This window comes from Phyllopteryx taeniolatus, chromosome 1 (assembly GCF_024500385.1).
Source record: "Phyllopteryx taeniolatus isolate TA_2022b chromosome 1, UOR_Ptae_1.2, whole genome shotgun sequence".
NCBI lineage: Eukaryota > Metazoa > Chordata > Actinopteri > Syngnathiformes > Syngnathidae > Phyllopteryx > Phyllopteryx taeniolatus.
The window spans coordinates 31,328,509-31,350,181 of record NC_084502.1 but is presented as its reverse complement, the minus strand read 5'-3'; the positions used below and the strand labels follow the sequence as shown (position 1 = coordinate 31,350,181).

The 21,673-nt window shown below is 43.8% G+C and overlaps 1 protein-coding gene and 1 long non-coding RNA gene across 3 annotated transcripts in view; one reads left to right on the top strand and one right to left on the bottom strand.

Moving 5' to 3' along the window:
* Positions 1 to 21,412, top strand: part of cacna1fb (calcium channel, voltage-dependent, L type, alpha 1F subunit) — a 79,727-nt gene extending 58,315 nt beyond the window's left edge. Inside the window, exons 31-50 of one of the 2 annotated variants that reach the window (XM_061788675.1) lie at positions 5,058 to 5,168; positions 7,496 to 7,579; positions 7,698 to 7,826; positions 9,808 to 9,873; positions 10,272 to 10,363; positions 10,453 to 10,612; positions 11,152 to 11,279; positions 12,943 to 13,039; positions 13,162 to 13,264; positions 13,332 to 13,433; positions 14,324 to 14,454; positions 14,518 to 14,652; positions 14,722 to 14,993; positions 18,204 to 18,311; positions 18,374 to 18,492; positions 18,561 to 18,673; positions 20,093 to 20,306; positions 20,380 to 20,433; positions 20,504 to 20,604; positions 21,112 to 21,412. In XM_061788675.1, the coding sequence (XP_061644659.1) occupies positions 5,058 to 5,168; positions 7,496 to 7,579; positions 7,698 to 7,826; positions 9,808 to 9,873; positions 10,272 to 10,363; positions 10,453 to 10,612; positions 11,152 to 11,279; positions 12,943 to 13,039; positions 13,162 to 13,264; positions 13,332 to 13,433; positions 14,324 to 14,454; positions 14,518 to 14,652; positions 14,722 to 14,993; positions 18,204 to 18,311; positions 18,374 to 18,492; positions 18,561 to 18,673; positions 20,093 to 20,306; positions 20,380 to 20,433; positions 20,504 to 20,604; positions 21,112 to 21,375 (2,583 nt within the window). In that variant the 3' untranslated portion in view covers positions 21,376 to 21,412. Of the gene's footprint in view, positions 1 to 5,057; positions 5,169 to 7,495; positions 7,580 to 7,697; positions 7,827 to 9,807; positions 9,874 to 10,271; positions 10,364 to 10,452; positions 10,613 to 11,151; positions 11,280 to 12,942; positions 13,040 to 13,161; positions 13,265 to 13,331; positions 13,434 to 14,323; positions 14,455 to 14,517; positions 14,653 to 14,721; positions 14,994 to 18,203; positions 18,312 to 18,373; positions 18,493 to 18,560; positions 18,674 to 20,092; positions 20,307 to 20,376; positions 20,434 to 20,503; positions 20,605 to 21,111 lie in introns of both variants that reach the window. The other variant, XM_061788668.1, reaches the window with a different exon arrangement.
* Positions 12,247 to 14,840, bottom strand: LOC133485348 (uncharacterized). The gene is made up of 3 exons (XR_009790668.1): positions 14,703 to 14,840; positions 14,285 to 14,586; positions 12,247 to 13,380 (listed from the first exon to the last, which is right to left on the bottom strand). It is a non-coding gene; the product is annotated as an uncharacterized LOC133485348 (long non-coding RNA).
* Positions 21,413 to 21,673: the final 261 nt, after the last annotated feature.

Genomic DNA, 21,673 nt, shown 5'->3' with positions numbered 1-21,673 from the left:
ACCATAATAGAGTCCTAGGTATATACACGGAAATGCTCACCTCTTGTCTGCGCCTACGTGGCGGCTACGAGATTTAGTTCTCTTGCTTGCGGTGGAGGTGCCGATGGAAAAATAGTTGGCACCGCAACTGGTTTCAGCCTCTGCCTCTGTATCCAACGCTTTCTGCTAAGTCTTACTCAAAACACGGGACAGTTTGGACTGTTTGCTAGGCACCCATAGCTGAGGACGTTTCTTCGTCTGTCAACTGACTTTGCCTATCCACCGGTCACGTATTCCTTTTTCACTTGGAAAGCCCAAAAAAAAAAACTCTTGCCGCTGCCTGAACCATTTGTACAACCAAATGCCACACAATAATCCATCGCGACATCGTTACATTATACGACAAATATACAACGACGGGAACAACAGCATGGAACAATAGCACACAACGCCGAATGAACCGGATGTTTGGCGTGTGTGACGTCACAGCGCCGGAAGGAGACAAAGACTGGAAGGCGCGGGATGCAAAAAGCAGAAGGCGCATTCTGTATCATATCGATTTAACTGCGGTATATCTGCCATATAACCACTTCCAAATAGCAGATGTGATTTGTAAAGGGGTTCTAGAGTTATCAAGACATTTTTTTTTAATCTTTGTCCTCTGACCATTAACTGGTTGACCCTCCTTTGGCAGCAATAACATCAAACAAACATTTCCGATAGTTGCTGATCAGACATGCGCAACCAGTAGGATCAATTTTGGAGCATTCCTTTTTACTTAAGAATCAGGATCATCTTTATTTGCCAAGTATGTAAAAAACACAAGGAATTTGTCTCCGATAGATGGAGCTGCTCTAGTACGACAACAGACAGTCAATTGACAGAATACTTTTGAGACATAAAGACATTGAAAAAAACAGTCACTCAGCAATAAAAGGTTGCTAGTAATCTGGTCATGCCGGTACAATTTTTTTTTGCAATTGTGCAAAAAAATGCATAGTCCTCTAGCAATTAGAGCAGTTTGAAATGACTAATAGAACAAGAGTCCAACGCAATGACCATTGTGCAAAGGGCGCCGAGACTTCAAGAAATGTATGCAGTTTAAAGTGACTAGTAGTTCATAATCTGGGACAATGTCGATTGTGCAAATGTTGCAGATGCTACTCAGGCACATGGGTGGCCAGTATTCGTCAACAACAGGTATGCAAATAGTGGAGCATGGCGAGACTACGACAGTGAGTGCATGAGTAATGTATAATTGGCCAGCCAGAAAAGTGACAACAAACTCAAGACAAAAAAATGTTGCGTATGTAAATGCAGCATGTTGTGCGTAAATGTAAAGTGTTGTAGTTCAGCGACATTCCTGGGATGTCTGGTGTGAGTAGCTCTCTTGAGGTCTTGAGGGTTGAGGTCAGGACTTTATTTATAATCTCGTATAAAGCTGGAAAAGGTTACAAAAGTATCTCTAAAGGTTTTGAGGTTCATCAGTCTACGATTAGAGAAATTGTCTATACAGTGGGGCCAAAAAGTATTTAGTCAGCCAGCAATTGTGCAAGTTCTCCCGGTTAAAAAGATGAGAGAGGCATGTAATTTTCATCCCAAATATACCTCACCTATGAGAAAAAAAATGAGGGGGGGAAAATCACATTGTCTGATTTTTAAAGAATTTATAAGCAAATTATGGTGGAAAATAAATATTTGGTCAATAACAAAAGTTCATCTCAATACTTTGTTATATACCTTTTGTTGGCAATGACGTCAGAGGTCAAATGTTTTCTGTAAGTCTTCACAAGGTTTTCACACACTGTTGCTGGTATTTTGGCCCATTCCTCCATGCAGATCTCCTCTAGAGCAGTGGTGTTTTGGGGCTGTCACTGGGCAACACAGACTTTCAATTCCCTCAAAAGATTTTCTATGGGGTTGAGATCTGGAGACTGGCTAGGCCACTCCTTCTTTGCCCTGGCGGTGTGTTTGGGATCATTGCCATGCTGAAAGACCCAGCCAAGTTTCATCTTTAATGCCCTTGCTGATGGAAGGAGGTTTTCACTCAAAATCTCACAATACATGGCCCCATTCATTCTTTCCTTTACACGGATCAGTCGTCCTAGTCCCTTTGCAGAAAAACAGCCCCAAGGCATGATGTTTGCACCCCCATGCTTTACAGGAGGTATAGCGTTCCTTGGATGCAACTCAACATTCTTTCTTCTCCAAACACGACAAGTTGAGTTTTTACCAGAAAGTTCTATTTTGGTTTTATCTGACCATATGACATTCTCCCAATCCTCTTCTGGATCATCCAAATGCTCTACAGCAAACTTCAGACAGGCCTGCACATGTACTGGCTTAAGCAGGGGGACACGTCTGGCACTGCAGGATTTGAGTCCCTGGCTACGTAGTGTGTTACTGATGGTAGCCTTTGTTACTTTGGTCCCAGCTCTCTGCAGGTCATTCAGTAGGTTCCCCCGTGTGGTTCTAGGATTTTTCTCACCATTCTTGTGATAATTTTGATCCCACGGGAGTCAAAATGCGTGGAGCCCCAGATCGAGGGAGATTATCAGTGGTCTTTTATGTCTTCCATTTTCTAATAATTTCTCCCACAGTTGATTTCTTCACACCAAGCTGCTTACCTATTGCAGATTCAGTCTTCCCAGCCTGGTGCAGGTCTGCGATTTTGTTTCTGGTCTCCTTTGACAGCTCTTTGGTCTTGGCCATAGTGGAGTTTGGAGTGTGACTGGTTGAGGTTGTGAAAGGGTCTCTTTTATACTGATAACGAGTTCAAACAGGTGCCATTCATACAGGTAACGAGTGGAGGACAGTGGAGGCTCTTAAAGAAGTTACAGGTCTGTGAGAGCCAGAAATCTTGCTTGTTTGTGGGTGACCAAATACTTATGTTCCACCATAATTTGCTAATAAATGCTTTAAAAATCATCCATCCAGTTTCTGAGCTGCTTATCCTATCACAGCTATCGTCGGGCAGGAGGCGGGGTACACCCTGAACTGGTTGCCAGCCAATCGCAGGGCACACGTAAACAATCAACCATTTTTGTGATGTCGGAGGAAACCGGTGTGCCCGGAGAAAACCCACGCAGGCACGGGGAGAACATGCAAACTCCACACAGGCGGGGCCGGGGATTGAACCCCGGGCCTCAGAACTGTGAGGCAGACGCTTTAACCAGTCGTGCACCGTTCCGCCCGCTTTAAAAATCAGACAATGTGGTTTTCTGGATTATTTTTTTTTTGTTCTCATTTTGTCTCTCATAGGTGAGGTATACCTATGATGAAAATTACAGGCCTTTCTCACCTTTTTAAGTGGGAGCATTTGCACAATTGGTGGCTGACTAAATACCTTTTAGCCCCACTGTGACATGGAATAAGTTCACCACTGTTGCTTCTCTTACAAGGAGTGGCCGTCCTGTAAAGATGACTGCAAGAGCCCACCGGTAGCTAAAACCTAGAGTGTCAGCTGAAGACTTACAGAAATTACTGGCACATGCCAACATCTCTGTTGACAAATCTACATAAGTAAAACATTAAACAAGATTGGGGTTCATGGGAGAACACCAGAGAGGAAGCGGGTGCTGTCTAGAAAAAAACCATGCTGCACGTTTGAAGTTTGCTAAAGAGCACTTGGCTGTTCCATCGCACTACTGGCACAATACAATCAATACACAATACGCACAGATGAAACCAAAATTGAATTGTTTGGGAAGAACTCATAACACCATGTGTGGAGGAAAAATGGCACAGCACACTAACATTCACACCAGATATCCCAGGAATCTTGCTGAACTGCAACAGTTTTTGAAGAGGAACGGTCCAAAATTCATCTTGATCGTCTAATCTGCAACTATAGGAAATGTTTGGTTGAGGTTATTGCTGCCAAAGGAGGGCCAACCAATTATTAAATCCAAGAGTTCAGTTGCTTTTTCCCTCCTGTCGTGTGAATGTTATTTTTCAAGGAAATATAAAAACATATTTTTTGTGTGGGATTAGTTTCAGCAGTTAGGCTCCAGCACGCCCGCGACCCTAGTGAGGAGAAGCGGCTCAGAAAATGGATGGATGGATGGATAGTTTCAGCAGACTCTGTTTGTTTGTTTGTTTGATTATTCTTGTGATTTAGATGAAGCTCAGAACACAATTTATGACCATTTTATGCAGAAATGTAAGAAATTATACTATTATACATACTTTTTCTTCCCACTATAAGCTAGAGGAAGGTTGGACCAAAGGGGGGTTGGTCAGGGGAATCTGAGGAAAGTTCGGGTGAAGGCTGGGACGTTTTGTTAAACTGAGGGAAGGTGGAGTTAAAGGGAATGATCCAAGTACGCTGAACGAAGTTTGGGGTGGGAAGATGGGGCTAAAAGGGGGTTGTCCAGATAAACACCTGTGGGTGGAGCTTATGGGCAGTCAAGGTAAGATGAAGGAAGCTGGGGCCGAAGGGAGGCTATCCAGGTAAACTCGAGAACATCGGAGCAAAGAAGGGCGGTCCATGTTCGCTAAGGGACAGTGGGGCGAGAAGGTAGGACCGAAGGCAAGCGGTCCAGGTGTGCTGAGGAAAGATGGAGCCGAACTGGGGAGATCCAGATAAACACTCGCAGGTAGAGCTGAGGGAAGGAAGAGCCGAATGGGGGCGGTCCAGGTAAAGTGAGGGAAGGTGGGGTAAAATAGGGGCGATCCAGTTAAAATGAGGAAAGTTGGGGCTGAAGGATGTTGGTCCAGGTAAACTGAGGGAAGGTGGAGCCTAAGTGGGCGGTCCAGGTATGCTAAGGGAAGGTGCGGCGAGAAGTTGTGCCCGAATGGGGACGGTCCAGGTAAGCTGAGGAAAGATGAGGTCGAAGGGGGGTGGTTTATGTAAACAACCGTGAGTGGACCTGAGGGAAGGTGTGGCCAAAGGGAGGCGGTCTAAGTAAGACAAAGAAAGGTGGGCCCGAAGGGGGGTGGTTCAGAGGAGCTGAGGACACGTGGGGCTGAAGTTGGTTGATGCAGGTAAACACCTGTAGGTGGAACTGAGGGAAGGCAGGGCCAGGGGGATACAAAGGGATGGGGCTTTGTGTGAGAGGTATGTTTGGTGTGTACAGCACTACGAGCAGTCCAAGACCTTCAGCCACATCATGGACATCCTCAATATGGTCTTCACTGGACTCTTCACTGTGGAGATGCTGCTCAAACTGTTAGCCCTCAGACTCAGGGTAAGTCTTCTTCACAGGAAGTGTTTCTATGTTAACCACACTCAGCTGTGCGGGAATCTCGTTAGATGTGCGTCCTGCATCTGAGACGCACAATGGGGGGTGTGGTGGTTGGGCGTGGGGGGCAGTGGTCCGGTACCCTTGCTCCTCCCCTTGGGCCTGGTTGGGGCGCTTCGGTTGGGCTCCGAACCTACCTGGGTCCTGGGTGGTCGGTGGCGTCCCCCTGGTTGGGTCCCCTGCTGGGCGGGCTTGCTGACTCGATTGGGGGGTAGCAGGCTCACCTTTCCTCGATGTGCTGGCTCAGCAACTCCGTACATGTGATATAGTGTTCATTTACTAATAAGTTCGATAGAAACACTATAGACTTTAATTACTTGTGCTAGGATCCCTAACAACACAGGTTAATTTTTAAAAATTAAGCACAGGGAGTATTTCAAACTCGCCAGTTGCAGAGTAAAACTGTTCCAGCGCAAAGGCATACAGAGCCACCATTCTGCAAGGCCATGCAGCTGAACAGGACAGGTTTAGAAAAAAAAAAAAAAAAAAAGATGCGCACAACTAGGACACTTTAGGGAAATTTAACTACCGTATTTTCACGACCATAGGGCGCACCGTATTAAAAGGCGCAGTCTCAGTCACGGCGTCTATTTCTGTATTTAACACATACATAAGGCACACCGTATTATTGGGCGCAGGCATGGTAAAACATACCCGAGCTTAGCATGCATGCACGCGAAAACAATGTTTTTTAAAAGGCAGCGAGAGCAAAACTGAGTTCGATTGTACTTTATTGAAGTATTTAACAAAGTACTCGTTTTTTTTAATCAATCCTCATCCACAAATCCATCAAAGTCCTCATCTTCTGTATCCGAAATGAACAGCTGGGCAAGTTCTCAATCAAACACGCCAGGTTCCCTCTCGTCATTGTCGGAGTCAGTCTCTTTGCCTGTGCGGCTTCTCAGAAATGATGCCGGCTTTTACGAAAGCTCGAACAACAGTGCAAGCAGACAAGTTAACCCAAGCATCCACAATCCATTCACATATTGTGACTTAACTCGCCCGGCGCTGCCTCCTAGTTTTAGTCCAACTGTGTTCGCCGTCATCCATTATCCATCGCTTCCACGCCGCTCGCAACTTCACTTTGAACGCCCTGTTTACACGGCTGTCCAGCGGTTGGAGTTCCTTAGTGTTAAGGACGTAATATAATGTCAATGTTCAATAGATCATGGAACCTTCAATCGTCCTTGCGTGTTGGTTTTCTTTGTCCAAAAAGAGAGGAAAAAATAAGACACCAGAGTGCTGAGTCTCAGGGTGCATTCAATCAACTGTACACCAGAGTGCAGGTTCACTGAATGACACACCTCGTTTATTTGAGCTAACTCCTTTTATACACATCAGAAGGTTTCGTTATGACTGTTCAGCAGGAGGTTTTGATATATCTGTTTAGCAGAAGGTACCTCTGGCCTTGGGTGTTATCAGAAAAGGGGGAGTCATCCTAAAACCATCATTCCTCAGTAATCTAAACTCCTACATATTCTAATGGATAACAAAACTTAATCATGTATTACCCTAGTGTTTTGGAAACGGAACTTAATTGTTAATGGAACATAACTTCATGAGTACAAAATAGAACAATCCAACATTAGTCAAGCCTCCCGGAATGATGGCAAGCTTCCTCACTTGCTGCACATGGCAGAGTTATTGCACTCAGTCGAATGGTGACTTGAGACGCTTCTCCCGGCTGTTCTTTGCTCATTAATCCATTGCTCGAGTACTCGGGCCACCTCGCCTTGTTTCCGCGTTTTGTTTTTTTTCCGCGGAAACTCAGCTTCGTCTTCTTGACTTGGCGAAGCTCGTTTTCCTGCTTCCTCCACTTGCAAACCATGGATTCGTTGATCTTGAATTCTCTCGCGGCTGCAGCTGCAGCTGCTCGATTCCCATGTTCCTCCGCGTAACTAATAGCTTGCAGTTTAAAATGTTCTTCGTAAACATGTCTCTTCGTAGGTGCCATTTTCGGGGGTCCTTAGTCCAACACGGGCCACCTCGCCTTGTTTCCGCGTTCTGTTTTTCTTTTTTTCCGCGGAAACTCAGCTTCGTCTTCTTGACTTGGCGAAGCTCGTTTTCCTGCTTCCTCCACTTGCGAACCATGGATTTGTTGATCTTGAATTGTCTCGCGGTTGCTCGTTTCCCATGTTCCTCCGCATAACTGATAGCTTCCATGATATGTGCATCCCGGGACACACATAGTCTCAAGTATAAAATGATCTATGCCTGTGAAGTATAAAATGATCTATGCCTATGTGTGTGTGTGTGTGTGCGTGCGTGCGCAGCATTACTTTGTGGATGCGTGGAATTCCTTTGATGCTCTCATCGTGGTTGGCAGTGTGGTAGACATCGTAGTGACGGAGTTCAGCGTACGTAAACAAACTAAAATAACAAATGTGAATGTTTGCATATAAGTTGACTGTCACTCACCTGTGTGTGTGTGTGTGTGTGTGTGTGTGTGTGTGTGTGTGTATGTGTGTGTATCAGAGCGGAGAGGACAGCTCTCGAGTGTCCATTACGTTCTTCCGCCTCTTCCGAGTGATGCGATTGGTCAAACTGCTGAGCAAAGGGGAGGGCATCCGAACCCTCCTATGGACCTTCATCAAGTCGCTGCAGGTCCTATTATTATTACAGGCATAGTACTGTGTTCTTACACCAGTAGATACGATTTCTTTTTTCTTTTTTTTTGTTACACAATCAAACACTACTTTGTTAAACAGGTGTTTACTCTGTTATTACACCAATAGATGCTACTTTTTAAACACAAGCACCCCTACTTTGTTTACCGTCTTATTACTATGTTATTACTTAACTTTACAGCAATCTGATCATCTTAATTGAATCGGCCAATAATTTTCATTTCATGCAAATTTTGTGACAGGCTGCAAAGTCTAAATTTGCCGATCCTATCAATAACGTCATTGATCGGCTCCGCGAATTAAGACATTATTTTTCATAGTCTCGTTTACTCCAGGGACGTTCAACGCTGTCATCTTGTATGTTTAAATCCGAAAGCTAGTTTGTTTTTAGAACTGTAATGTGTTTTGTGACTACGTGGCGCAGGAACCTCTGGCTTTGGCTAGCTCACTACCGTGGCTAAACACGGTGCTAATAATCGCCTCCATGGCAACTTTGTTGTCAGGTTATGTCCAATAATGCATAGAAGACAGCAGCGCGGAATGTCCATGGAATAAACAAGATTGTGTCTTCAGCTCCACCAGCGCCGAGGCTCTACATTGTATTTAGCTCCGCTGAAAAGCTAGCCACAGTCGCAGGAATGCCCGAGCGGAACAGCCCACGCGACGAAATCACAGTCAATGATGATGGCATCATTATGTGACTAATCATTGCCTCCATGGCAGCTTTGTCGCAAGATTATTATGTCCAATAATGCGTGGACAACTACTGTGTGTTAATGAGCACTATATTCATCGTTGAAGTTGGGTTAGGAGGACACAAAGCGCACTAAAACACCATGACACTTTACAGCACTGTGTCGTTACTGTCGTAACACCTGTCGGAATATGGCATAGGGACATTGAGACCTGCCATCATGAGTAGGTAACTTCATCCATCCATCCATTTTCTGAGCCGCTTCTCCTCACGAGGGTCGCGGGCGTGCTGGAGCCTATCCCAGCTGTCATCGGGCAGGAGGCGGGGTACACCCTGAACTGGTTGCCAGCCAATCGCAGGGCACATACAAACAAACAACCATTCGCACTCACAGTCATGCCTACGGGCAATTTAGAGTCTCCAATTAATGCATGTTTTTGGGATGTGGGAGGAAACCGGAGTGCCCGGAGAAAACCCACGCAGGCACGGGGAGAACATGCAAACTCCACACAGGCGGGGCCGGGGATTGAACCCGGGAACCCAGAACTGTGAGGCTGACGCTCTAACCAGTCGCCCACCGTGCCGCCTAGGTAACTTCAAATACTATAAATAAAAGTAGTGAATAATTGTTTGTAGATAGATAGGCCTCTTACAACACGCTGTGCTGTGGAGATATAATAAGACTGCTAGTTGAAGCGTAATGCTGAGTGATATTTTTCATCATTTGTTTTTGTTTCTATGCCGCACCTTCAAAATATGTCTTCACATGAAAACCGTCAGTGGCACTAAAAGTTTGGGGATCGCTGCCTTTTTTAATTATTTTATTTTATTTTGTGCATTGTTGAAATTTCAGTGCAATCTAAATATGTTTAACTTGCAATTGGTTTATTATTTGAAGCATTAATATTATTTTGTGCAATTGTAATGTCTTGATTTTAGTGAGGTTAGTACACAGTAATAGCCATGAATTGTACTAATAATTTAGCTATCACCGATCAATGAGTAGTGAGTTAAAATAACCGATCATCAGTAGATAAAGCTCTTTTTACCCAAGTCACCACTAAGTTAAACAGGTTATTACTATATTATTATATGCTATTTTTATCAAACACAAGGCTGTTACATGCTTATTACTATGTTCACCACTGCTTAATTAAAGGGGCTATTTCAACAGTCGATGTGCTTGACTTTCTTTACACAAGATTTCACTAGCTAGTTACACGCATATATGCAGGTCTGTAACTGGTCCCATTTGTCCTCGTAGGCACTCCCGTATGTCGCCCTGCTCATCGCCATGATCTTTTTCATCTACGCAGTCATCGGCATGCAGGTGAGAGTACACTGAGGACATCGCTTCCAGGTTTAGTCTTTCTCATCATCTTGAGAAGTTGACCGCCCTGCTTTCTCTGGTGACATGTCACCCCATTGTCGGACCTATACTGGAATCTTCCATGACGCTGTTGTTTGCTGTCAAGCTGTGCGGCTTTCAGCTGGTGGTGGACGCTCGCTACTCCTACGCTCATGTGGCGCTTTACTACATTAGAAAAAGAACACAAATATATGCAGAGATAGGCACTAATAATTATTTATCAAATAATACAGTACTTTTTGGTAAGCTCTACAGAAAGAAAATTCCAAATGCCATTTTGCAAATGGGTGAGGGCTTTCTGTACAACCTAATGGAGGAATTGAGACATCATGTGACATGTTTGCCTGTGTCTCCATCAGACGTTTGGGAAGGTCGCCATGCAGGATCACACGCAGATCAACAGGAACAACAACTTCCAGACTTTTCCTCAGGCCGTCCTCCTCCTCTTCAGGTCGGGTGTTTATCATCACTTTACTCGGCCTCTTGATTGTGTGTGACTGTGTGTGTGTGTGTGTGTGTGTGTGTGTGTGTGTGTTGCAGGTGTGCGACAGGCGAGGCATGGCAGGAGATCATGCTGGCCAGTCTTCCCGGGAAACGCTGCGATCCTGAGTCCGACTACGAGCCAGGAGAAGAGTTCAGCTGCGGGAGCAACTTTGCCATCGTTTACTTCATCAGCTTTTTCATGTTGTGTGCCTTCCTGGTGCGTATACTATACATCAAATCACCTCTTATTTATTACACAGAATATTAATATGTAATTAGACACGTAATGTGTGTTTTTTTTCCACAACTCACTAATACATAGGTAATCACAGGTGTAATAACTATGTTGTTACTATGTTGTTAGACCTATAGATACTATTTTACCCAAGTTACCACTTTTTATAACGGGTTATTAATATTATGAATATGTTACTGCACCAGTGGATACAACTTTTTTTAATCAAGTCACCACAACTTATGTGTTATACAGCAGATGATACTTTATTACGGTAGTCACCAGTACTTTGTTTAACAGGTTATTACTATATTATTATTACACATGTAGTTGCTATTATACAACACAAAACACCACTACTACCTCGAACTAACTAACAGTTTATTACTATATCATTACACCAGTAGATACTTTTTTTAAACAAAGTGACCACTACATTATTACATGACAATCTTATTACACCAGTAGATGCTACTTTATTACACATCTGCATATATGGATGAATGTGTATGTGTCCACAGATCATAAACTTGTTTGTGGCAGTCATCATGGACAACTTTGACTACCTAACCCGGGACTGGTCGATCCTAGGTCCACATCACCTCGATGAGTTCAAGAGGATCTGGTCAGAATATGATCCAGAGGCCAAGTACGACCACTTAGAGATGCAGACGTATTCATGACAGCATTGAAGTAGAAATAACATGCAACCATATATGTAGCATGTAGTAGGGCTGGGCGATTAATCAAAATTGAATAGTGATTTTGATTTTGGCTTCTCACGATCATAAAAATGTTATAATCAAAGACAAACAATGTGCAGCGGCGCGGGATGTGTATGCAAGTTCCTGCTTTGTAAAAGTACCCTGAACGCACCGTGTTTCGCTTGCAGCAAGCGTGTGACGTATGTTATTCTGCCCTCCCTGAGCGTGCTTTAAGATGTTTATTGAGCCCCCAGTTGGAGTTTACTCTAAAACTAGATGCACAACAAAAACAACAAAATACAACAAAAACAAAACGAAACAACATCAAAAATAATTACACATATTGCATATTTGAATACGAGACACACATCGTTTTAGAAATTGCCAGCTTAATGCTAATAGTCAATGGAAAACCCTATTGACGGGCTAGCTAGAAGTAGCATTAGATCACGGTAGGGATTTACCTTCAAATAACGATATTCACACACAAACACTGTATTAACACATGCAGACAGGTGATATAACAATACTCATGGGCATATATTCTTCCTAATCTGTGAAAAACGACATATATTAAAGTTCTATCGTTACTTTCTTCTTCTATTCTTTTTAGATTAATGTAAGAATGTAGCTCTATGCATGCACTGCACCACACTGCCCGTAAGAGGCCAAGTAAGAGCAGCATATATATATATATATATATATATATATAAATATATATATATAACATGCTCTTTTTTTCCCAACTGTTTGACTTGAACTCAGAATAAACTTTCCCTATTTTAGGTCAATTAGCAATACCAAAATTGTTTCTATTTGCTAAATGCCAGAACAATGAGTGAAGAATTTTTTTAGACAAATATATATTTTATAGTCGGCACGGTGGCCGACTGATCAGATGGTTCATATATTTTAATGGCTAAAAACATTGGCACATTTTTAACCGTGTCTATATTTTTTTTATTCATTATTATTATCATTATTGTTGTTGTTATTTTACCTACCGACTGGTTACCACATCTGCCTCACAGTTCTGGGGACCGGGATTCAAATCCCGGGCCCCGCCTGTGTGGAGTTAGCATGTTCTCCCCGTGCCTGGGTGGGTTTTCTCCGGGCACTCCGGTTTCCTCCCACATCCCAAAAACATGCGTGGTAGGTTGATTGAAGACTCTAAATTGCTCGTGGGTAACCCCGGTCCTCAGAACTGTGAGGCAGACGCTCCAACCAGTCTCCATCGTGCCAAGTTGTATTTAAAGTTTCGAATTCAATGAATAATCGTGTTTTTTAGACAAATATATATTTTATAGACAATACAGTCATGGCTAAAAACATTGGCACATTTTTAAGCATGTCTGTATTTGTTTTATTTTTTTTTTATTATTACTATTATTATTATTATTATTATTATTACTTTACCTTTTGCAAATGTATTTTCTGGTTGTTCATTTAAGTTATGCTTAAAGTTGACTAAATACTAAGTTTCGAAATCAGTGAATAACCGTGTTTACTAATCGTGATGTCAATAATGAAAATAATCGTGATTATTATTTTTTTTCATAATTGGTAGGAGTAGGAGGAGTCATCCATTTCTGTGTTATTGTTGCACAGGGGTCGCATTAAACATTTGGATGTTGTGGCTCTACTTCGAAGGATACAACCTCCTCTTGGCTTTGGAAAACTGTGTCCTCACAGAGTAGCGTGTAAGGTAATTAAAGCTAACATATGTAAAACATAAAGTATTCGGTGGAACACATGAGGCTGAAGCCAAAAGTCACTTCCTGCGTGCATTAAACTTTCCTGCCTCGGTGTTGATGTTGCTGTTGGTAGCGTCTGGTGGCTATGAACATGCCTCTGAATGCAGACGGCATGGTGACATTCAACGCCACCCTCTTTGCGCTGGTCCGCACGGCACTGAAGATCAAGACCGAAGGTATGTCCTCGGGAAACAAATGTTTCAGTCAACATGGCTGTCTTTTGACATGCGGTGCTGTCGCCAGGCAACCCAGATCAGGAGAACGAGGAGCTAAGGGGGATCATCAAGAAGATCTGGAAGAGAATGAAACCAAAACTTCTGGATGAAGTCATTCCACCACATGAAGGTACAAACGTTAGAATTAGCGTTAGCACTACTCTTAGCGGGCTAGTTAGCCTAGATGTTTAAGGTCAACTTTCTAAAAGTCAGATTAGAAATGCTAAACCATGGACCAGTAGTACAGACAAGTATCACGGATCAGTAACATGGTTTAGTACCACAGATTAGTACCATGGACCAGTACCTTGAATCAGACCACGTACCATGCTGAGAACCACAGACCAGTACCATGGATCAGTAACACAGGCCAATAGCACAGACCAGTACCATGGCCCAGTCCCATGGACCAGTAGGCCTACTATGGACAGTACCATGGACCAGTACCATGGATCCCAGCCATGTTTCAGTAACACGGGTGTTGTGGAAAAAATGTCTTGTTCTGATAGAGAATACCGACGCAAATACTTGAAGACAAAGTTACATGTGCAGTTTTTTTATCTTTACAAAGAGGTCAGACAATTAGACATGGAGACATGCAGCATCTTCAAGGTCTGGCCAAAATGGGTTCTCAAAGCTGGAGTTTCATACCTTCCTACATGTAAATAAGATGATCAATACACAAACTACAGACAGACACAGCCAGGTGGTCAAAGAAAGAAAGAAAGCTCTCAAGGGCTGGGGGTTCCTTTCTCTCATGGAAATTCATCCAGTCGGCTTCATGCCTCCACCTTTCGCTGTTGTTCTTGAGCAGATAGACTGGGGTCACTTCTTGTAATTAAACCAACTGTTGCGATTCACTATTAAAGGTAAAAAAAATACTGAAACTAATTCTACAATATCAAATACCAATACTACAGTCAAGTACCGTTAATCAGTACCATGCAACACAGGTCAATACCACAGACCAGTACCACGGACCTGTACCAGTCTCTGTCTCTCTGGTGTTTCCTGCTGCAGAGGAGGAAGTGACAGTTGGGAAGTTCTATGCCACTTTCCTGATCCAAGATTACTTCCGCAAGTTCCGGAAGAGGAAGGAGAGAGGGGGTCTGAGTGTGGAGACTGACGCCACCAACCCGTCAGCCGTACAGGTCTGTCAGCCATACGGTCACTAATCCTACAACGGGTGTGTATTGACGTGCATGTGTTTACAGTTATGTAAAGCAGGTCTCAAGACTCTGCAGGATCTCGGTCCAGAGATGCGTCTGGCCCTCAATGAAGACCTGGAGGAGGAAGAGGAGGAGGAAGAAGAAGAAGAAGAGGAGGACTCCATGAGGGAAGAGGAAGAGGTGGACCTTCTTGTTTTACCACACGCACACACACATATGCACACACTCACTTTCTTCCCACCTCTGCAGATGGACACAGTAGGACCACACAATGACCGGCGGGAATCTATTGTGCCCGTCGGTCCAGGGGGAGTCATGGGTGACAGCGGTGTGGTAAATGGTGGTTTGATCCATCGGGTCGGTTCTCTCTGCAAAATGTCTAATGGCGGCGATTACGATGCTCACATTTCACGGCGAGACAATCTGAGGTCATCTGTTAATCATCATCACCGCCGACCCTCAGTCAGGAATGGGCTTCTAGACAACACCCACAAGAGGCCGTCGCATTACAAATATGGAAGGTAAGAAACTACTAATAACTGTGAAAACTATAAATATGCAATATGGAAAATACATTTAGGGTAAGACAAAAAATATAATAAACATGGGGAAGGATCACAGATGAAGGAATCCCCCTCTCTGACCAGGAGAGGAAGGGGTTAGGAGAGAACAGCAATGGCAGTAAAACAGGCCAAAACCTGGCTAACAGAGAGTAATTGCATACTAGGTGTGGTTTAACCAAATGCGAGAGTGTAAAAATAAGTCTTATGTTGAGATTTAAAAGTTACTACAGAGGTAGCCGCTCAAATTTTCTCATGTAGGACATTTCAGAGTACTGGAGCCCTAATAGAGAATACTCTAGATCATGCCGACTTCTTTTTTTCCTCGGAGTCACCAAATGACCAATATGTTGCGAACGTATGGCACCGATGGAACATAAGGTACCACTAAATCACCAAGATAGGAAGGTGTTAATTAGGGCTTGGGCTCGCTCTCGAAATCCCAATTTGTTATTCGTATGGACAGTAACGAATTACTTTTGAATCAGAATTAAATCCATACTCCTTGTACTATTCCAAAATTGAGATATGTCATACGTACGTTTGTAGCGCAATAAATGAAAAATCCTGTTGAACTGGAAACTGGAAAGAGAGTACACTGGTGCATCCTCACTGGCTGGGAACAGCTACCCCAAGTTAACTAGCTGGCTAACTAGTTAACTATGCTATCTTAGATAAACTTTCTACCATTCATTCTGCCGCAGTCGCCCCCTCCAGCAATTGCTCTTTTCCGGCTTTGGTTGTGGCGCTGTCATGAATATCCGTTCAGCTCCTCGGGCTCAGCTATCAGACACCTAATTTCATAAAGATCATGGTCTCGGTGGAGGGCAATAGACTTCATCGCCGTCCCCACTGCAGCCACTGAGGCCAAATGCGCACATGCGCAGAAACTATGCGCAGTATTTCAAAATGACGTCAGCCTTAAGCACAGGATAAAAATCATGAAATATTTTGTATTGTGGGGACAGCATGGCTCAGGTGGTACCGTGGTCATTCGTCAACCCGAAGGTTGTGAGTTCGATGCTCAGCCATGTCCAAATATCCTTGAGTAAGATACTGAAACCCCAGTTGCTTCTGATGCTGTGACATCAGGCCATCAGGAGGTGAATGAGAAGACAGTGTTAAAACGCTCAGAGTACCTTGAAGGGAGGAAAGCGCTATATAAGTGAAGTCATGATAGCATTTTTTAAGACAATATATTTTCCCGAAAACTATCCCGATAAATGATAATATTTTTGTTTTTTAATGCCTCTGAAATAATGAAAAATAAGGCCTGCCGTTGTTATTTTTTTCCTCATTTATTTTATTGTATTAATTTGCTTATAAATCAGTATTGTTATTATTATTGTTGTTGCTATTATTATGATTTCCTTTCTTATTTCTCTATTAAATCGTAGAATGAAGAGGTGTTAGACAATCCTGGTGTGTATGGAGCCTTCTATTCCGATTATAATCAGTTTAGAATGCCCAAACCGAATGAAAACGCTCCACCTCAATCGGAATAAATAAGCCAAATCCGAATTTCATTCGGTTGCACAGGGGTGGAATATTCCTTTTGTCAAATCGATCAGAACAAAACTTTTGCCATGTGAACCGTCATCCGGAGTAGCAAAAGCCGGGAAAAGCTGTCTGTGCATGCTTCATCTCGACGTAAATGCGCAGTGACTTAATCATTTACGAACATGTAAATATGGCGGCTCCTGATGAAGCAAGCATGCGATGAAGATCTTGATTTTAAACTACTTATGAGTTGTTTTTATCAAGTGTTTTTTTTAACGTATAAAAAAAGTATAGACGACGGACCTCCATCTTGATAAATGATGTGACATTCACGAAGAAGTGATATCACACGGATTGGATCATGTCACATGTAAACAGTTGATCCAGAGAACTTCAATCAGAAAGATTTCAATCGGAATGATGAAAAAGTCTCCATGTAAACCCAGCTACCGTGTGATTGGTCCACTGAACACGAGCCCTTCACCTGTAAATCAAATATACGTTGACGTTTGCGGTAGTCAACTACTGGCTGAATAACGTGTACCACTGAGGTTATACTTAATAAACAGTTAACATTCCAGTGTTTGTGTTAATTGGGGACTAACACACACAACAAGGAGGAGCAAAGCGCTGATTTTTTTAAATGACATAGCAGTGGTGAAGCCAGCTGTTTAGCTCCTTAACTCCCTACCTCATTAGCTTGCAGGCTAGCTTGTTGGCTCGTGAGCTAGCTGGTTGGCTCGCAGCCGGGCTAGCGGCCACAACAAACAGTTAACTTTCCCTTAAGCGTCTCTGTTGTGTGGATCTATGCGCTGCACATATTTGGAGCTAGGCTGTGTAGTATTGGACGGAGCCAACACCGGCAAGAGTATTCCACCAGCATTCCATGAGGCCACTAGTGGCTAATGACACAGCCATCCAACTCTGTCGGCTCACTGTGTGATCCGCACGCCGGCTCACCACAACGACACTTTATCGAAAAACTATAGTGTCCATTTTATTTATCGAATGATAAGTTGATATAGTAATTATCGTGACAGGCCTGACCATATTATTTTTTTAACTAAATGCGGTCTGGCAGGAGCTGCAGCTCTTTTCAGAGTAAAGTGGTATGATATTCTAAGATTAATTCCAAAAAGCCCAAAATTCACTGATCGCTTTTCCATGCCCACTGGAATCCAAATTCCAGTCACCACCGATTCGCGTATAGCCATAATGCTAACATTAATATCGATCTATCCAATTTCCGTAATTATCCTGACTAGGGTCTTGGTCGTGCTGGAGCCTATCCCAGCTGACTGGGCGAGAGGCGGGGTACACCCAGAAAGGGTCGCCAGCCAATTGCAGGGTCACATAGAAACAAACAAACATTTGTGCTCACATTCACACTTACGGGCAATTTAGAGTCTTCAATGCTTCAATGTTTTGGGATGTGGGAGGAAGCCAGAGTACTCAGAGAAAACCCACCAATGGGAAGAACAAGCAAACTCCACACATGCGTAATATTTTATGTGAAAATAACAATTAACAAAATCTTAAACTCACATCTCAGGTGGACTGGGGGCCAGTGCAAATAGGTGTTAATCGACAAACACTGAGCTTATGCTAAAGAACTAAACGTGGAAGGTAAGCTATGAATACTACAAATATGAAAAGTACTTTGATTGACAGGAGGGACTTGAGGTACAGGCACTGGCGGAATGGCGACATGGACATATCTAGAGAGACACGTTACTACACAAGAGAAGACGACACAGCCAGCATCACTTCCACAGAAAGGTACACGCACATTCACACACACACGTACATACACTTTTACATCTGCATGTGTGTGTTTCCAGATATTACCCTGATGATCCTCTGCACGATGATGACCACGCCCCCTACAGTCACTATGGTAACGGCTACAGCGAGGGTAGAAGAGCAACACGGAGGCGTATTCTCCCGGCCACGCCCACAGGTGAGCTACAACCAATTACAACGTGTGTGACATCGTCAAAGACGGCTGATGGTGGATTTGGCCACCAGGTCGAAAGCCCTCGTTCAACATTCAGTGTCTGAGACGTCAGGGCAGCAGTGACGACTTACCCATGCCGGGAACGTACCACCCCAATTCTCCTCCGCGCCGCACCTGCACTCAGGTACACACACACACAAACACACAGACACACTAACATGTACTTGCACAAACACACATGAAAACACACACACACATTTACACACTAACACCCACACATAGGAAAACACAAACCCACATTCGCACATGAACACAAACACGGACACACACTCACTAACAAACTCACACAAATGCACACACATGAAAAAACATATTCGCATACACGAACACTGTAACACATGCATACACAAAAAAAACATACGCACTCACATGTATCTACACACGCAAACACTAATACAAACACACACACTTATACACACGAATACATGCACACAAAAACACACTCACAGTCACACACATAGATAATCATATGGTGGAACCTCGGGTTACAAACTTAATTCGTTCCGTGACCCTGTTCGTAACCCGAAACGTTCTTAAACCGAGGTAAGGTTTCTCATTGAAATTAATGGAAATGCAATCGATCCGTTCTGGCCTCAAAATTAAGGTACACTTACCTTTTTTTTTAGTGTGTGGTTAAAAATAAATGTAGTGTAATACATAAATAAGTGAAAACCCTATTATAAAGAGAGAAAAAAAAAACACAAAATAAACATGATAAAAGTTATTGCTCATTAACTTTAACTGCCTTGCATCCATCCATCCATTTTCTTTTCCACTCACGGGCGTGCTGGAGCCTATCCCAGCTATCATCGGGCAGGAGGCGGGGTACACCCTGTACTGGTTGCCAGCCAATCGCAGGGCACATACAAACAAACAACCATTCGCACTCACATTCATACCTACGGGCAATTTAAGAGTTTTCAATTAACTTAGCATGCATGTTTTTGGGATGTGGGAGGAAACCAGAGTGCCCGGAGAAAACCCACGCAGGCACGGGGAGAAAATGCAAACTCCACACAGGCGGGTCCGGGGATTGAACCCAAAACAGACAACAAGTTTTCAGCTTTCAGCAATGCTTTATGCACGGAGTCAATGATCGTCACGCAGCATGACTAGAAGTACATAGATCCTTACGTTCATCCATTTTAAGAGCCTTAGCAAACTGAAAAGAATTCATAACTAGAGGTAAGTTTTCAAAGAAAATTTTGGACATAACCGGAATTGTTCGTAAACCGGGTCATTCGTAACCCGAGGTTCCAGTGTACTAACGCACATAAAAAAACACACGCACGTACTCGCATATATCTAAACACATGCACAGAAACACTAACGCACACACATACAGTACACAATAACACACAAAAAACAAACACACACACGCACTGTACATCTACACGTACACATTAACACACATTCTGTACATACCCACTAACACACACACAGCAAAGCATGCACAAACAAACATGAGAACACACAAAGACACTCACACATGCACACATGAAACCCACACACATACAAAAACTCCAGTTCCTTTTTGGTGTAGACATACAGCAGTTACGACCATCCTCCGTCATCCGGTCGCTCTTCTGCGGTTTCCTCCACGTCCTGGGCCAATCCTTGTCCTCGCCGCGGTCGCCTCCTGTATGCTCCTCTCATCCTGGTGGAGGAGGAGGGAAGCCCATCGTGGCGGCGAGAAGGAGAAGGAGAACGAGGAACAGGAGGAGGCCGGGAGGACAAGCTGGGGGGAGCAGGAAGAGGTGAGCCGCACCCGGTTCTCTCAGCGCTGACTAACTGCCAGTCACTCATCAGCTGTTGCATTTCCACCAGCAGGTGTCAGCGTGACGGGAGCGGCGCCGAGTCCCGCCTGGTACGGCGCTACGGGAGGTGAGCTGAGACGTCTGAGGCGTAATGAGCCTGTTGTGCCGCCATTTAATCTCTCACTTGTGTCCTGCAGCCCCACCTCCTTACAGAGCGTACACCACTCTCAGAGTTCCTTCTCAGCTCGGTGCTCCGTTTGGCGAGAAACGTGGCTCGGCCGACAGTCTGGTGGAGGCGGTGAGACCAAAGGATGTCAGACATGACTAACTGAAAAACGTCCATCAGACAAGACTAATAAGAGGAAGTTGTACAGATGTGAATAATCGAAAGAAGTTGATCAGGCATGACTAATTGAAAAAACGTTTTTCAGGCATGACTAATGAAAGAAGTCCGTCAGACATGACTAATCAAAAGAAGTTGATTCGACATGACAAATCGAAAGAAGTTGATCAGGCATGACGAATAGAAAGAAGTTGATCAGGCATGACCAAATGAAGAAAGTGCATCAGACATGACTAATTGAAAAAGTTATTCAGACATGACCATTTAGAATAAATTAATCTGGCCTGACTAATCGAAAGAAAATGCTCAAACTTGATTAATCAGAGGAAGCGTCAAGACATGACTACTCAAAATAAGTTGGCATGATTAATCAAAATAAGTTAATCAGACATGACTAATCAAAAGAAGGGCCTTTCTAGTTGCTGGCATGTCCAATATGCTGATGAATTTTTGTCTCTGCAGGTTCTCATCTCTGAAGGTCTCGGCCTTTACGCACGTGATCCCAAATTTGTGGCATTCGCAAAGCGGGAGATCGCGGACGCATGTCACATGACCGTGGACGAGATGGAATCGGCTGCCAGCGACCTGCTGGGGTCCGCGAGCCACGACTTCCTCAACACCACCGGCACAGAACCCGCTGCACTCTACAGCGATGAGGAGCCGATCAGAACGGGCCGAGAGGAGGACGAGCTCGCTGACGAAATGAGCTGCGTGACATCATTTTGATGGACAGGTGTTCACGGCCAATCAGGGACCGTGGAGGCAGGCCGTCGATGGGGCCCCAAAGGAAATAAAAACTCTTTAAAGCTTAAAGTTTTAAACGAAAGATAAAAGACAAATAAAAAAGGAAGTAGTGGAGGAACATCGCATGTCATGCTCAATCTTGTCCAGTGGGTGGTGACAACGCACCTCTGCATGTTTACAAACAAGAACCGCAGAAGAAGAACTTTCAGTTGAATGTTGGGTGCTATCTGTTAGCACTGTCCAACAAGCTGTTTAGCATTTTAGCTGTACAGATACAATA